Source organism: Balaenoptera acutorostrata, chromosome 13, assembly GCF_949987535.1.
Source record: "Balaenoptera acutorostrata chromosome 13, mBalAcu1.1, whole genome shotgun sequence".
NCBI classification, from domain to species: Eukaryota; Metazoa; Chordata; class Mammalia; order Artiodactyla; family Balaenopteridae; genus Balaenoptera; species Balaenoptera acutorostrata.
Window position 1 is genome coordinate 8,308,507 of NC_080076.1, and position 15,863 is coordinate 8,324,369.

General features: G+C 40.0%; 1 protein-coding gene across 6 annotated transcripts in view; it reads right to left on the reverse strand.

Moving 5' to 3' along the window:
* The window catches only part of DOK6 (docking protein 6), a 417,153-nt gene extending 402,071 nt beyond the window's left edge, over positions 1 to 15,082 (reverse strand). For all 6 annotated transcript variants that reach the window (XM_007189942.2, XM_057526829.1, XM_057526833.1 and 3 more), the window contains exon 1: positions 14,950 to 15,082. In XM_007189942.2, the coding sequence (XP_007190004.1) occupies positions 14,950 to 15,015 (66 nt within the window). In that variant the 5' untranslated portion in view covers positions 15,016 to 15,082. The remainder of the gene's footprint in view (positions 1 to 14,949) is intronic.
* Between the last annotated feature and the right edge of the window lie 781 nt (positions 15,083 to 15,863).

Consider the following 15,863-nt stretch of genomic DNA (forward strand, 5'->3'; position numbering starts at 1 on the left):
TCATCAGAGGGCATAATAACTGAAACCTCTTCCTAGATGCTTTATTTGGGACTTATTTATTTTGTATCCTGGGCAGTTTTATTATCATTTAAAGAGGAGCTGCAACTAGGTATCACCTTGAGAATCAAAACAGCTAAGGGCACTTTTTGGATGGGAATGTAGCCAAGTGATCTCTTACTGGAGATACAAAATGAAATTTCATTGAAATGCTGCTGAACTTTTATCTTCTTCTCAGTAATGACATTTTCTAAAATTTGGACAAGTGGCTCACTTTGAGCTCAAAAGCAAAGGTAGAGAAGTTTGCACTGCTGTTTGTTTCCAGAGTCAATGGAGTGTTCAAGCCGCTTGGCTCCTAGTAATTAAGGTGTCCTGTGGGCAAATGTAGCTGATATAAAATAGACCTCATTTCACAGAGAACACTAATGTGCAACTGCAAAATAATCAACATTTATATTTTCAAACTAAAAAAACTTCTGCACAGCAAAAGAAACCATCCACAAAATAAAAAGGCAACCTATAAAATGGGAGAAAATATTTGCCAATCATGTATCCGATAAGGAGTTAATAACCAAAATATTTAAACAATTTATACACCTCAACAGCAAAAAAACCAACAACACTCTTAGAAATGGGCAGAGGACTTAAATAGATATTTTCCAAAGAAGATGTACAGATGGCCAATAGGTACAGGAAAAGGTGCTCTGGAGGGAGATGCAAGAAGGAAGAGATATGGGAACATATGTATATGTATAACTGATTCACTTTGTTATAAAGCAGAAACTAACATACCATTGTAAAGCAATTATACTTCAATAAAGATGTTTAAAAAAAATAAAAAATAAAAAAATAGAGATATATGGGATCAGCATAAAAAAAAAAAAAAGGTGCTCAATATCACTAATCATCAGGGAAATGCAAATCAAAGCCCCAGTGAGACATCACCTCACACCTGTTCGAATGGCTAACATCAGAAAGGTAAGAGATAACAAGTGTTGGCAAAGATGTGGAAAAAAGGGAACCCAGTGCACTTTGGTGGGCAGGGAAGTCAGTGCAGCCACTATGGAAAACAGTATGGAGGTTCCTCAAGAAATTAAATACAGAACTACATAGGATCCAGCAGTTTCACTTCTGGGTACATATTCAAAGAAATTAAAATCAGGATTCTAGTAGAGTTATCTACACTCCCACGGTCACTGAAGCATTACTCATATCAGGCTTTCTTTGCTTATGGGACCCCAATTCAAAAGGGCTGCAAAGATGCATACTCCTTTTCAAAGGGATACATTTTCAGTAGCTCTGTCAAGACCTCTGAGCATCATAGACCAAGGTCTGTTTCAGATCTTGTAAAATACAGCTATTTAATGTTAACAAAGTACAATGAGGTTGGTATTCTTATCCTCATTTTACAAATAAGAAAAGTGAGGCTCAGAGGAATCACATTTGTAAAATGGGGCTACATTTTGATGCCCCGCTTACATTTTTTAATTAAACATTTTTGAGATAATTGTAGTTCCATATGCAGTTATGAAAAATAATACCGATAGACCCTGCATTCTCTTTACTCAATTTTCCCTACGGGAACATCTTATAGAGTCCACTATTACAACCAGGATGTCAATTAATACGGTCAAGATACAAAATATCCCCATCACCACAAAGATCCCTCACATTGCCCTTTTATCACCCTATCCACACACAAACTCCACTTGCTCTCCCCTGTCTATAACCTCTGGCTACTACAAATCTATTCTTTGCTTCTATAATTTTGTATCTCAAGAATGTTATATAAATGAAATCACACAGTTTATAACGTTTTGGGATTTTTTTTTCACTCACTCTACATAATTCTCTCAAGATTCATCTTTGGGGGGTATCAGTGGTTTAATCCTTTTTATTGCTGAGTAGTATTACATGATGTGGATGACCTACAGTTTAACCACTCACCCAATGATGGACATCTGGCTTGTTTTCAGTTTGGGGATATTTCAAATAAATCTGCTACAAACATTTGTGTATGGTTTGCCTGTGAACAAAAGTTTTCATTACTGTGGGATAGATGTCCAATGGATGGTACCGCTGATGATCGTATGGCCATTGCATAATTAGTTTAATTAAGAAGCTGCCACATTGTTTTCACGAGTGTCTGAACCATGTCACATTCCCAACAGCAACGTATGAGTGATCCAGGTTTTCTGCCTCTTGCCAGTATTTGCTGTTGTCACAGGTTTTCATTTCAGCCTTTCCAATAGGTGTCTACTGATAACTCATGGTGGTTTTAATTTGCATCTCACTAGTGGCTAAGAATGTTGAACATCTGTTCATGTGCTTATTTTCCATCTGCACATCAACTTTTGTGAAGGATCAGTTCATGTTTTTTGCCCATTTTCTAACTGGATTATTGTTTTTTAAATTTAACTGCAGCGTTTTAAGAGTTTTTTATTCTAGTTCTCTGTTAGAGACATGTACTTTGTAAATAATCTCCCCCCTCATAGCTTTCTTTAAATCCTCTTCACAGGCTCTTTCACAAAGCAAAAGTTTTTCATTTTTATAAAGTTAATTTATCAAGTTTTCCTTTTAAGGATCATACTTTTGATGTCAAGTCTAAGAACTCTTTGCCTAGTCCTAGTTCCCAAAGATTTTCTTTTACCTTTTGTTAGAAATTTTATAGTTTTACTTTTAACATTTAAATCGATAATCTATTTTGAGCTATAAGGTGTGAGGTTTATTTTGAGATTCATTCATTTTGCCTTTGGATGTCCAATTGCTCCCAGAACATTTATTTGAAAGATATCCTTTCTTCACTGAATTGTTTCTGCAGCTTTGTCAAAAATATGTTGTGTACATTTGTGTGGGTTCCTCTTCTAGAACAAACTTTTTCATAATTATATAGGGTCTGATGTATGCTTCCATTAAAGCTCCTAAACTTCTCCATGGGTGAACAGAGTAATTCACTAACTATGCTCTATACATCCACACTAGGAGTGACTACAACAGAAAATGAATTCTAGTGTCTACATATTGTTAAGGACAATTGTTTAATAGCCATTACTCTAAAAATTAGTTATTTTAGTATATATTTAGTATACATAGGATTTTAGTATATTTTAAAATTTAATTGCATCACTCCCCAAAATGCCATTTTATCCGTCAGATGTATTAGTTGCTATTAGTTGTAATCAAAGCTGACAATGGCTGACTTAGACGGAAAAACGTTTATTTAATTTTTCATTACCTCACATCAGGAATAGAGGCTGGAGAACCAGGTTCAAGACTAAGCAACCATAAGTGACCCATTAAATTATTAAAGTTTCTTGATGAAGCTATTGCTTTTGGACAGTTTGCATTGCTTCTACTTTTGCATCAATAAATTAATCCAGGAGAAAGGACTATTCTGCGTGCCCTGTGAAGACTTCTCCACTGCGTTGCTTCTTTCATCAATAACTCAATGTCTAGACATGTAATTGGCAATACTAGCTCATTTCTCATACCCTAGTAGCAAGGAAGATGAGAAAATAATATTTTTGGTATTTTATCTTCTACAACGTGAGCCATTATTTGCTATCTTCAACATCCATAATGTGGGGTTATTCTCCAAATAGTTGGAAGAAGATTCAAATGCTGGGTGAAAAAAATAAATGATGAATGTCTGAACTGTATTGTTAATTGGTTTAGCTACTTCTTGAGGTACATTATAAACTATTTATCCTAGTTCATTAGGGTTCTGTGGTAATATATAGTGATAAACACCTTGCTTTGAAATTTTTCTGGTGAAAAGTACGTCACTTATCCTAGAATCACATGGGTAGATTAAAACCAAACCAAACAAATCCAAACAAACAAAAACAATTATACTGCCCAGAGATCAACTAAATAAGCTGATCTTGTCATTGCATTTAGTAAATACTAACACAAACTAACAAACTCAAAACCCCTCTCCTGTGATTGCAATGTGTATCCAGGGCTAAGAACCACTGCTTTAAGAGGCAGAACTATTTGGCCTTGTTCGTTAAGTCAAACCCTAGAGCAGGCTTAGAATCCTTGCCTTGTTTTCCCTCCATTTTAATACAGGGGCAGGTTAGACCCACGTACACTACTTGCAAAGTTGTAGTTAGTCCTATCACTTAAATATCTTCATTTTTCTTCAACTTCACTATCACAAACCCTAGTTCTAATGTGGAGGTAAATAACCTGTTGAAAATATTTCAAGACAAAATGACCACAGGGAGAGGGTCTCACTACCAGGGAAGAGCTACAGCCAACCCTCTTGGCTCTCAGTGGAGTTCCAGAGGACCACATGGCCTGTAGCTCTCGCAAAGAAATCACTATAAAACTCAGCCAGCTGGGACTGCTCCATTCCTGTTAATGGTGGACCAGGTAATTTAGGCCAGCCTTCATGCTGTTGATTAGAAATGCTGGACAAATACAAAAAATCATCTATCTGAAGGCATTGAAGACTACCAAGGATAAAAACTGAGAATTTTTAATAGGAAATTCTAAAAATTAGAACGAAATGAAAATCCTAGACCTGAAAAAATTACTTAAATTGATAATAATGAATAGGTTTAACAGTAGATTATTCACAGCTGAACAGAAAATTAGTGACCTGGAAGAAATGTCAGTAGAATACATCCATCCTGAATCTTCAAGACACAAAAATAGGGAAAAGAAAAGGTATAAAGGCACAGATGTATGGTACAAATGATCTAACATATGAGTAAGGAAGAAGAGAGAAAATGGACAGAACTGATATGTGAAAGAGTAATGGTGGATAATTTTTCAGAACTGCAGGAAGATATCAAGCTATGGAATTAAGAAGCACTATAGACCCCAAAATAATGAACAGAATAAAAACTACACCTCCACATATGATAGCAAAACTCCTGAAAACCAGGAAAAGAGAAAGTTGCAAGCAGCCTGAGGAAAAAAAGACTAATCCTTTTCAAAAGGTAGCAATATGACTGACAGCTGACTTCTCAATGCAAACAATAATAGGTTGAAGAATTGTTTCTTCTCAGTGCTGGAAAAAAATACTTCTACATCGGTGATTCTCAATCAGAGCTAGCCACTAGAATTACCAGTGCCTTTTCTGGATACTAAAACCCACTCTTATTTGGTCTCCTTGCCAAAATCCTACTTGACTACAATCCTTTCTACACACCCAAGATTCAGGGATGTTGCTGATTTGAGAATGAACATTTAACCTTTCCTGTAAACACATCAGTGACTTCCTGGATTCTCAGGACAGAGCAAGCTCCTTGATTCTGGCCCTTTACCTCAACGTTCCACACCCATCCCAGGGACTCCAGTGTGCAGTCCCTCACAAATATTGAGAATCATTTTTTAATAGAGGGCTAAGAAATGTAGAGAATTATGCAAAATATCAGGATGCAACAGTATGAGTGTTAAGTAGCCTTTGGAGCTTTAAATAGTTGTTATGTTTTAAATGTATAGAAGAGTACATTTCATACTTATACATAAATTTGGTACCTTATAGCTAAACATCATGATTTGGCACTGGATGTACTTTTATTTAGAAGAATTACATAGCTAATACTTAAAGATTCCCAGGTGTAATGAAGTCTATAAAAGCATCAGTAAAATGACATGGGTCCTTTCTACAGCACAGCCTCAAGGGTTCTTAAAGCACTCAGAGAGATGTATTCCTTTTCCCTAGTAAGTTAAATGAAAAGGCATAGTTTTCTAAGCAAGTTCAAATATGTCAAAAGTATGTTTTTGTTCTTTTTCTTGAATAGTATGTGAGAAGTGTCACTAGAGTTATGTAGACAGAGATAAATACAGAATTTTTTCTTACTGGTTGCCACCCTTTAAAAGTTATAGTTTTTGAAAGATACACTAAATTTCAATTTTAGACTAATATCAAATATTTTTTCCAAATAAAGTATAATGTGAACATGTAACAATTTATATTTTAAAAAGTATGCTAAGACATTTTGTGAACATTTTCTTCTCCTGGAGTTGGGCTAGGTGCTTTTACATAGTCAGGAAGGATAACAATTCAGCGTGAATGAGGACTAACAGACCATTTGGAGATATATACATATTCTATTTAATATATAACATATATATCACATTATATATATGCATGTATCTATGTATGTGTACATATGTATACACGCATACACACACATACACACATACATTCATATTTAAAAGGATAGTGAATGGTCAGAAAAAGTAATTTCATATTTACAAAGAAATCATGAGGAGAAAAATAACTATACATGTTTACACATGCAATACATCTTACATAAAAGTTTACAAATGTAGGTGACAGAGGCATATAGCCAATTTAAAAAAATAAGGAAACTAAGGGGAAAAAAAAGGAACATCATTTCAGTATATCTATTTCAATTCCTGCCACTTAAAAGTAGCAAGCCACACAAATAAACACACAACCCACCCCAGCCTCTCAGAGTTCACGGTATACTTCAGTGCTGCCTGATATTAAGGCAACAGGGTAACACAATCACACTTTTTGCTGCATAACTATGTCACCTTTTGATTTGCCAGATCCCAGTAAATGTTTATCATTTTTTAGTTGTGTTTTTCTTTAAATAAACTCAGTTTTCAGTAAGTTCATTCAAACATAAGCTTTTATATGACAACCTTAAATAAAAGATGGTTTTTCATAAATAAAGATAATGGTAAAATAAATAGATTTAAATATTTTAAAAATATTTTAAATTCTACCAGGACACTGTCAGTTTTTGAAGCCTGTTTTCCTTTCGTAAAAGAAGAGATTAGCTGGGTTTTAGATGGTACAATGAAAATGAAATCAAGGCCATTCAAGTGGCCTGGAGAAGTATCTGTATAGAACCTCCTTACTGTGGCAAACATTCTTTCATTACATAGCTCTTTTTTTCCAGCTTTATTGAGATATAATTGACATATAACTTTGTATAGGTTTAAGGTATACAACATAATGATTTGATATGTATATATTGTGAACTGATCAACACAACAAGTTTAGTTAACATCCATAACCTCACACAGTTGCAATTTTTTTCTTGTGATAAGAACTTTTAAGATCTACTCTTTTAGCAACTTTCAAATATACAATACAGTATTGCTAACTATAGTCACCATTGTATATATTACATCCTCAGAACTTATTTATCTAATAACTGAAAGTTTGTACTTTTGACCTCCTTCACCCATTTCCATCACCTCCCACCTGCCAGCACACTTTTATATGCAATATAGATAGCTTAAGGCTAAGTGAATGACAATATTTGCTTTACACTATGTTACCAATTAAAGAAAACACATTTACTTCGAATAGTACACATAGCTGTTACTACCTGTCTACATATTTTGCAAAGTGGAAACTGTTCATAGTAGATATAACACTGAACTTGAAGTTATAAAACCTAGATTTGAGTATACGCACTCACACATACAAACCCAATCTGTATCTCTGTAGCCCTGGCTGATTCATTTTACTTCTTTTAAATTTTAGCTTATGTATAAAATGGGGTTAAAAACTAAATATACTTTCAAAAGTATGCTGGGAGAATTATAAAATATACGTGAAAACTCTTTATAAGCTGTAAAATGCATGGTACACCCAATGCAACATGATTATGTTACTATTATACAGTCTCAAATTAGGGCTTCCCTGGTGGCACAGTTGTTAAGAATCCGCCTGCCAATGCAGGGGACATGGGTTCGAGCCCTGGTCTGGGAAGATCCCACATGCCGCGGAGCAACTAGGCCCGTGAGCCACAACTACTGAGCCTGCGCTCTAGAGCCCATGAGCCACAACTACTGAGCCCACATGCCACAACTACTGAAACCCGTGTGCCAAGAGCCCGTGCTCTGCAACAAGAGAAGCCACCGCAAAGAGAAGCCTGAGCACAGCAACAAAGACCCAATGCAGCCAAAAATAAATTAATTAATCAATTTTTTAAAAAAGTCTCAAATTAAACTTCACTGTATTTATCCTCCAAGTCATTTTACTGTTAAGCCAAGCTTTATGCAATGGATTCAGTAAAATAGCAGGCAAAACACTTTGCACATGTTCAAAGATTATAACCACCATTCATTTCAAATAACATGAAAATAGTTTTCTTTATTAAATGAATTGCTGTTCTCTGCTAATAACAAAATATCATTCCTTATTCCATCCAATTTGACTGACAGGTGCAATATTCTCAGTGGGAAGTAGTGTTATAATGTAAAAATGAATTACTCAGAAGATAATCCTGCTCTGTATCTTAAAATAAAAACTAATGGACACCATTGTAAAGCAATTATACTCCAATAAAGATGTTAAAAAAAAAAAAAAAACTAATGGAGATTTATGCAGCAAGTTAACGAAAATGTTCTCTACCTAGAATTCTTGGCCTCTCTGGACAAGTTACCCAGAGCTTGAAGAATAAAGAAAATACCATGAGTAAAATGGAGCAAAAACTACAAACTGAAGGCAAAGAAGCTATAGCATACTCTATTTTAATTAGTTTGTCTCAATTGGTAGAAACTACTTTTTCCTTTAAACTAGCACTTCAAAATTTACAAAATCTAGAGATGATCTGTAGATGGTGGGAATACAGATAGCTTTTCTTTTATTTGTATTGCTTGCTTTTTAAATTCTACAGTGTCTAAAATGAAGTGGATGGAAACAGAAACAGACCAACGATAGGAATACTTAATAGTCTTACTCAGTAGTAGTCACATGGCTTATTATGACCCAAATAGAACAACACATTAGAATAAAAATACTTTAAAACAATGACACCTATTTCAAATACATATGCTATTTTATACTCATGTTATTTTATACTCATCCCCAATGTCATGTTATTTTATACTCATGTTATTTTATACTCATCCCCAATGTCAACCATTATCAAGCACTTCTGAAATATTTTTAAGGAAATTGGGAATGTAAAACTTACAAAGATAGTTGACCACTGTTTGATTACGCTATTTTCGTCATTTAAAAGATTTCCCTGAGTACTGAGTAAAATCTTTGTTATCTGAGGGAATGCCATCTTTTAAAGTTCACCTTGACAGCAGTCATCTGTAAACCTAGCAAGTCAAAAACTGAGATGTGAACTCTTGTATCTCACCCCTGATTTAATGGCTTCCCTCAGGTATTGCATGGGCATAATCATTTAATATCAAAGCCAGCAAAATGTCTGGCTTTGGTTTTTACAGTTAGGCTTACTTTTATTGTCTTTGCTTTTGGCTTTAAGTTTTGAAAATTCAAAGAAACTCAGGCATGCCCATATGCATACATAGGGATGTTTTAAAAAGGAAAAAGTCTCACTAATTCAGATAATAGAATTTCTTAGAATAGCTAAAATGTCATATACACAAACTACGGTTGCCAATAAATTAGTATAGAGAGATTGAATAGTAGGTATACAAGACCATTTTCTACTCTAAAATTCTAAGAACAAGTGATTTTTGTAGACATATATATAGATACAGAAATAAGTGGTATGTACACATGTTGAACGTATACATAATAGTCACCAAAAATAAAAATCTGACAGAGAAAGAGAGCTCAAATAATTAAAATTTTTATACATTCTAAATCCATATTTAATGAGAAAGAGGTAAATGATAAATCACCATGGATATAATGGATCCATTTCAGAAAGCAAAATGCCCAGGATATACAATATTCACAAATGGGTAAAGATTTAAAGGCACCCAATACAACTTCTGCATCTTAAATACTTAAATTGAGAACTCATGTCTGAGGTAATGATCCTGAAAGTTCTTTTGAACTTTTGAATGGTCAGAATTGTTATTTATATATCTTATCTTAAATACATTTATTGTATCTAATTCTTGGCAAATTGGTAATGCATTTCATACATGATATAATCTCTCTTCACCAAATAGTTTCTAGAGATTTGGGAGACCAGAGAAATTTTTAAATGCTCTATGGACCAAAAATGATGCAAATACACCCACAAAAATTCCCATTTATATTAATGAGGGAGATTCTATAAAGGGATAAATTTTCAAAAACATCTCTCATGAAAACTACTCTCTTCCATCATCAGATAAAAGCTATTTGTAAAAGGACAGGAAAATTCAGAAGAGTTTATGAGAAGCAGATAAATAATCATCAAACAAGGTATGGGGGTGTCTCAAGGTTTTAATCAAGGAGGGAGAGAGGGCATGAGATAGATGAATCCACAATAAGTTGTTAAAACAAATGGAGACTATGCAAAAGAGAAAATCCTGAATAGATGATTAGCTCATAAAGTTGGTGCTCACCAAATACTCCAAAATTGTGCTCTATATTTCCCTGCTTCCCTTACAGCCAGGTGGGGAAAAGGTGATTATTACTGACCTAGTGTACCATGAGCAGTGGTGATATAGGAGGTATCCACTGTTAACAACCTTGACTTAATACGACATGACTCTGGAATATTCTCACACACACACGCACACACACACACACCCAGTGTATGCCACCTGATAAACAGTAGATGTTCCATGATTTGACCGTTTGTTGAATATGTAATACCACCCTATCCTGAGACACTCCTTCAATACCCACACATACTAATCCAATCTCTCACCTAACTTTGAGTAAGAACTAGAAAAAAAAGCTACATAAAATACTACTTGTCTATGCACAACGTGCCTGTGAATATTCACAATGATGTATTTGAATAGAATTCCTTGAAAACAATGATGTGAGAGTCTAGAAGCAGTCAAACTGCAGAATTACTGTAGACTATTTGCAGTCTGGAATTTGTACACTGGTGGCAATGATGGTAATGATATGGTGATGTCACTGCATAATGCTGCATTTACTTTTGCTACATTTATAGAGTCAATAAGCCCCATATAAAGTTAGTAACAGTTTCAGCAATTGTGTTCTTAGTTTATCTGCAAACCAAGAACAGGTTGGATATTTTGTAATATATGCCTTGCTGACTAAATTTAACCTATTAGAGGTCAGAAGAAAAATAGATAATCAAGGCTAAGAGACAAACAATATTGACCAAAAAGCATTTGCTTTGTTTTATTTTTATTAGAGTTTTTAAGTACTCTTTTCTTAAAAAAAAAAAAAGAATACTGGCCACCATGGTATCTTGTGAATTATAATATTAATCATGCAACAGATAAGATGGTGAGAAGAACTAAACTACAGTAAGGGCTTTTAAATCCTGCAAAAGGAAAACAATATATTCATAGAAATGGTAATGTAATATAATGAAAAATTGAGAATTTAAAGAAATGATTCTTTATAAGAGTCGTCATTATACTTTTAATGATTTAATACGTTCAAAAATGTAATGACTGGGACTTCCCTCGTGATGCAGTGGTTAAGAATCCGCCTGTCAATGCTGGGGACACGGGTTCCACTCCTGGTCCGGGAAGATCCCACATGCCTTGAAGCAACCAAGCCCTGCGCCACAATTACTGAGCCTGCGCTCTAGAGCCCGTGAGCCACAACTACGGAAGCCCGCAAGCCACAACTACTTAAGCCCGCGCTCCGAGAGCCCGTGCTCAGCAACAAGAGAAGCCACCGCAATGAGAAGCCCACGCACCGCAACGAAGAGTAGCCCACGCTCGCCACAACTAGAGAAAAGCCCGCGTGCTGCAATGAAGACCTAACGCAGCCAAAAATAAATAAATAAATAATGACTTAACAGGCATATTTTTTAAACGACAAGAGTAATATTCAGGAAGATGATTCTATTTTTTCTCAAAATTATTTTCCTAAATGGAAGAAAAACTGATTAATGATCCAAGACAAATTTGAAAGCAAACAACAAAAAAAAATGTTTAACACTTACTACTTCACCCAACTATTTGGCTAAGGAATTATCCTCAACAGGTAGCACTAGGTTCTGTAAAAAGACACAAAAAGACACAAGGCAGGGGCCCTTTCAAACACTTTGACCTGGAAGCACCTCTGGAAGGGCTGCCCCACTGCCTAGAGGGCAAGAAATGCTTTTCTGCCCTCATTCAGCATAATAATAAGCACTAACTTGTGAGGAGTAAAGGGCACATTAAACATTTTATCTCAAAATATATTTTCATGTCATCATTTTCATCTCTGATACAACTGGCCTCATATCCAGGCCTTTTTCTCCCTTAGAATACTACAAAATTTGGTTCTTGAAAGTATGCATTCTACCCATACTAAATCAAATATCTGTGCATATTTAATTAGAATTTTTTTATTGTGAAATTTAATTTTGAACATAACCCAAGTATTATTTTATTTAGAAAAGTTCATAGTGCTGAGCCCATAAAATTATGAACATGTATTATTAACTAGGAAAACTAATGCTTAGATAATTCCTATAACTGATTCCTATTATCTAATGCTTAGATAATTTCTATAACTATGATTTTGGGTATGATTATACATTTTCGTTTTTAAGGCACACGATATTCGCTTAGTGTTTTACTGTCTTACGGGACCCATTTAACTTATTAAGCTTCACAGAATCATCTGTGTGAAGTTCTGTCATTGGAATTCACCCTTCTGAATACTAGCATATTCTGAACAGACAAGTTGCTAAAGTTTTTCAAAATAAATAATATTCTCCAAAATAGTCAAGGTTAATTTAGTTTAATATTTTGATATTAAAACAATGCAAAACTGTTTCAACACCAAACTCTGAAGTAAACATGCTTTTATTGTTTTCTGTGAAGCCTGTCCTTTACACATGCATAACTCTAAACAGTGGGTATGGAAAAAGATGCTTTGGAAATGAAATAAACATCTGCACACATCTTTAGGGGGGAAACGATGTATGGTGTTCTAAAAGGGCATTTCAAAGGCTGTAAATGCCATAGTTACCCAAGAAACATTCAGTGCTCTTTCCCTGGATCCTATCTTATAACTAAGATGCAAATTCAGTTTTAATTGTATGAAATCCTGGAAAGCTCTGATGGGGGAGGAATCCTATAGACTCCAAGGCCCAGTGCGCTAGGGGGGGGGTTCTCAGCGTTCTGTTCCTTAGTCTGATTTTCACGTACACGGTGACTGTGGAAGCAGATGCACATCTCCCCGGGGGACTTAAATCATCCATTAGCTTATAGCGTGTGAGGTGTCAGACACAATTGAGATTTCAAGAAGACGCAAGAGGCAGAATGATGAGCAAGCACCCCGTGGGAGCGCAAAGGGCTTCAAAGGTCAAGTTCCTGAAACAGTTCTTACCGCCCCCCTCCGCGCCCCCAAGCTCTAGCTCCGCACCTCCTGTCTTGGCCGATGGCTGTAAGAGTGACAGATTTGAGCAATACGTCCCGGCCGCGAGAAGCCACCAGCCTGCCGGACAACTGCAGCTTTTCACGAGGGTTCTTCCTTCTCTCCCTGGGAAAGAATGAGGCGCATTCTTCTACCCAGGAGCGGCCCTTGAAACCTGCCCGAGGGTCTGCACGCCGCGCCTGCCCTCCCTCGCACGGCGGGGCGCGCAGCAGCGCACCGAGGCGCCTGGCTGGGGGGAGGGGAGCTTTGTCCTCACCCAGGTTTGTACTCCCCACTTCTACAGACCTGCTGAAGTTCGAGAATGGGTCCCGTGTGTCCTTGGGGTACAGTCTGCATCTCGAACGTGAAACCCAACGGGGGCAGCACAAAAAGGCAAGTCTGCCTTGTCCCCTGCCTCCTCCCCCAACACCTGCGTCCACCAACTCGCGCAAAGAGGCTTCTGGGTGCGAGGTGACCCTTCCTCTTTTAGGGACTCTACCCTACCCTAGTTTTCTAACGATACGTTTAGCATTTATTTTCTTTCTTTCTTTCTCTTTTTTTCTTTTTTTTAATGAGAATAACGAAGTTCTCCCTCCTTCTCTTTCCCTCTCCAAGTTAGAGCAATTCATCCATTCAGCAGGGAAGGCAGGGAATGTTCTAGTTCAAGGCCGCTTTGCCCCAGGATTCCGGAGCTCCGTAGAACTGGAACTTTGAGAAGAGTGAGGTGGAGAGACATCCAGGGAATCCGGAAAGCGGGCACTTTGGCCCCCAGATCGAGTTTCCCTCGCGCTCTGGACAGGCCCACCCAGGCTGGTCTCGGGTGCCCACTCTCCCAGCGCGCGCTCCCCCGGGGACCTCTGCCCGTCGCTCCGACAGTCCCCCCTCGTCTGCCCGCTCTGGGCGGCTCTCGGCCCAGGTGCCTGCCCCTCCTCTCCTGCTCCCTGCAATCCACATCCCAGGTCCTCTAGGGCCGTCTACGCGTTCCTCTTACCTACTCATTCGGTCATTGGAGAAGTTTTAAACCCTCGGGGGTCTACACTGTTTCTCTCCCAAGTCGGGCAGAGCATCTTTCAAAAAACCATGAGAAGGTCTCCGTAAACTTTTCTGTCGCGAACGCTCCCCGTGTCAGCGGCCGTGAGCACACACCTGCGTGCACGCGGACGCAGGTCCACCTGTCCGGGCGCACTCACGGCCGGGGAGTCTGCCCGTGGGCAACTGCTCAGGGAGCACGAAACTCGCCGGCAGTAGCCGGCAGGGACGCGGGACGCAGGCAAGGCATCAAAAGAGAATTTCGAAATGGGCTGGGGAAGCGGGGAAAATGGTGATTCTAAACGCACACACACACCAGAGCGTGTGTCCACGTCCTGCACACAGAGCAGTTGTACCCGAAGGCGCACACTCCTGAGAACAGAGCACTGTGGATTGCTCTGAATATAAACCCCCCTCCGGGGCGCATTCATCGCGGAACTGACAATCCCTTTCGCCTGCAATACTTCTCAGTCTGGGTCTAAACCAGCGCCGCGCACAGGAGGACGGTGACCCAGGCGCTCCCGGAGCCCTCAGCCGGGTCTGCAGAGCCCCGTGAGGCAGGTGCGGGGCCCCAGCCCGGCCGAGCAACAAGCGGGCCGTCCGCGGGAGGGCCGGGTCCTTCTTTGCCTCTGCCCCCGAGTGGGTCACCGCTCCCCGCCCCGCCCCCCATCGCCAGCTGCGCCAAACGGGCGCAGGGGAAGGAGAAAGCCTAGCGAGCGACTCACCCCCAGCTTCCTGCTGCGGATTTTCACGTAGCCCTGCTTGACTATGTCGTTAAAGTTGGAGGCCATGGCCAGCGCGTTCGGCTTCCCCGAGTCGAGAGCTGCCGTCCGCCACGGGGTCCGCGCAGGTCTCGCATCCAGCCGGCCGCCGCCAGCCGCCGCCCGGTGCCCCCGAGCTCCCGCCGCCGGGGACGCAGGCTGGGTAGCAGGGTGACCGCGGACGGGGAACGCGGCCCGGCGCCGCGAGCAGCGCCCGCCCTCCGCGTTCCGGTCCTCACCTTCGCCCCCCGCCGCCGCCCGCTGCGGGCGCCCCCTCCGCGCCGCCGCCGCCGCCCCCGGCAGCACCCACGGGCTGGCGCCTCACTCGGCGGCGCACAGCTGGCCGGAGTGCACCATCGCGGCTCCCCGGCGCGGGGGGGAGGGGCGGAACGGGGGGGGGCGGGCCCATTCGCTCGCCCGCCCGGCTCCCTCCCCCTGGCCCGCGGGGTGGCTGGGCTAGAAGATACTCGCAAGACGCGCCCCATCACTCGCGACTCGGGCGGGGAGCTCCTCCCGCCACCCGCGCCCGGGGTCCCGCTCCCACCCGGCTGCCTGTGCCCGCCACGCTCTCCCGGGTGCGGGATTCCTGAGGCCACGGCTCCTCATTCCCGGGCTCTTAATCTCCACTCCCAAGCTGGACACCGGGGAAAGGGCGGTGGGGTTGCTCCCAGGGAAGAAGGCCAGCGGGAGCGAGGCAATTGTTATTTCCATGGCCGTGTTTTACAGTGCATTTTTATTCCTGAGCGCACGCTCGCGCTCCAGGTCTTTGCCCCGTTAGGTTAGGAAGTGTAAATCGACGCCAAGCCCTTCCCGGTGCACACAAAGAGACCAATCGTGCGCATGTGTCTAATCCCTCTGCTGCTGGAAAGACTGGAGCA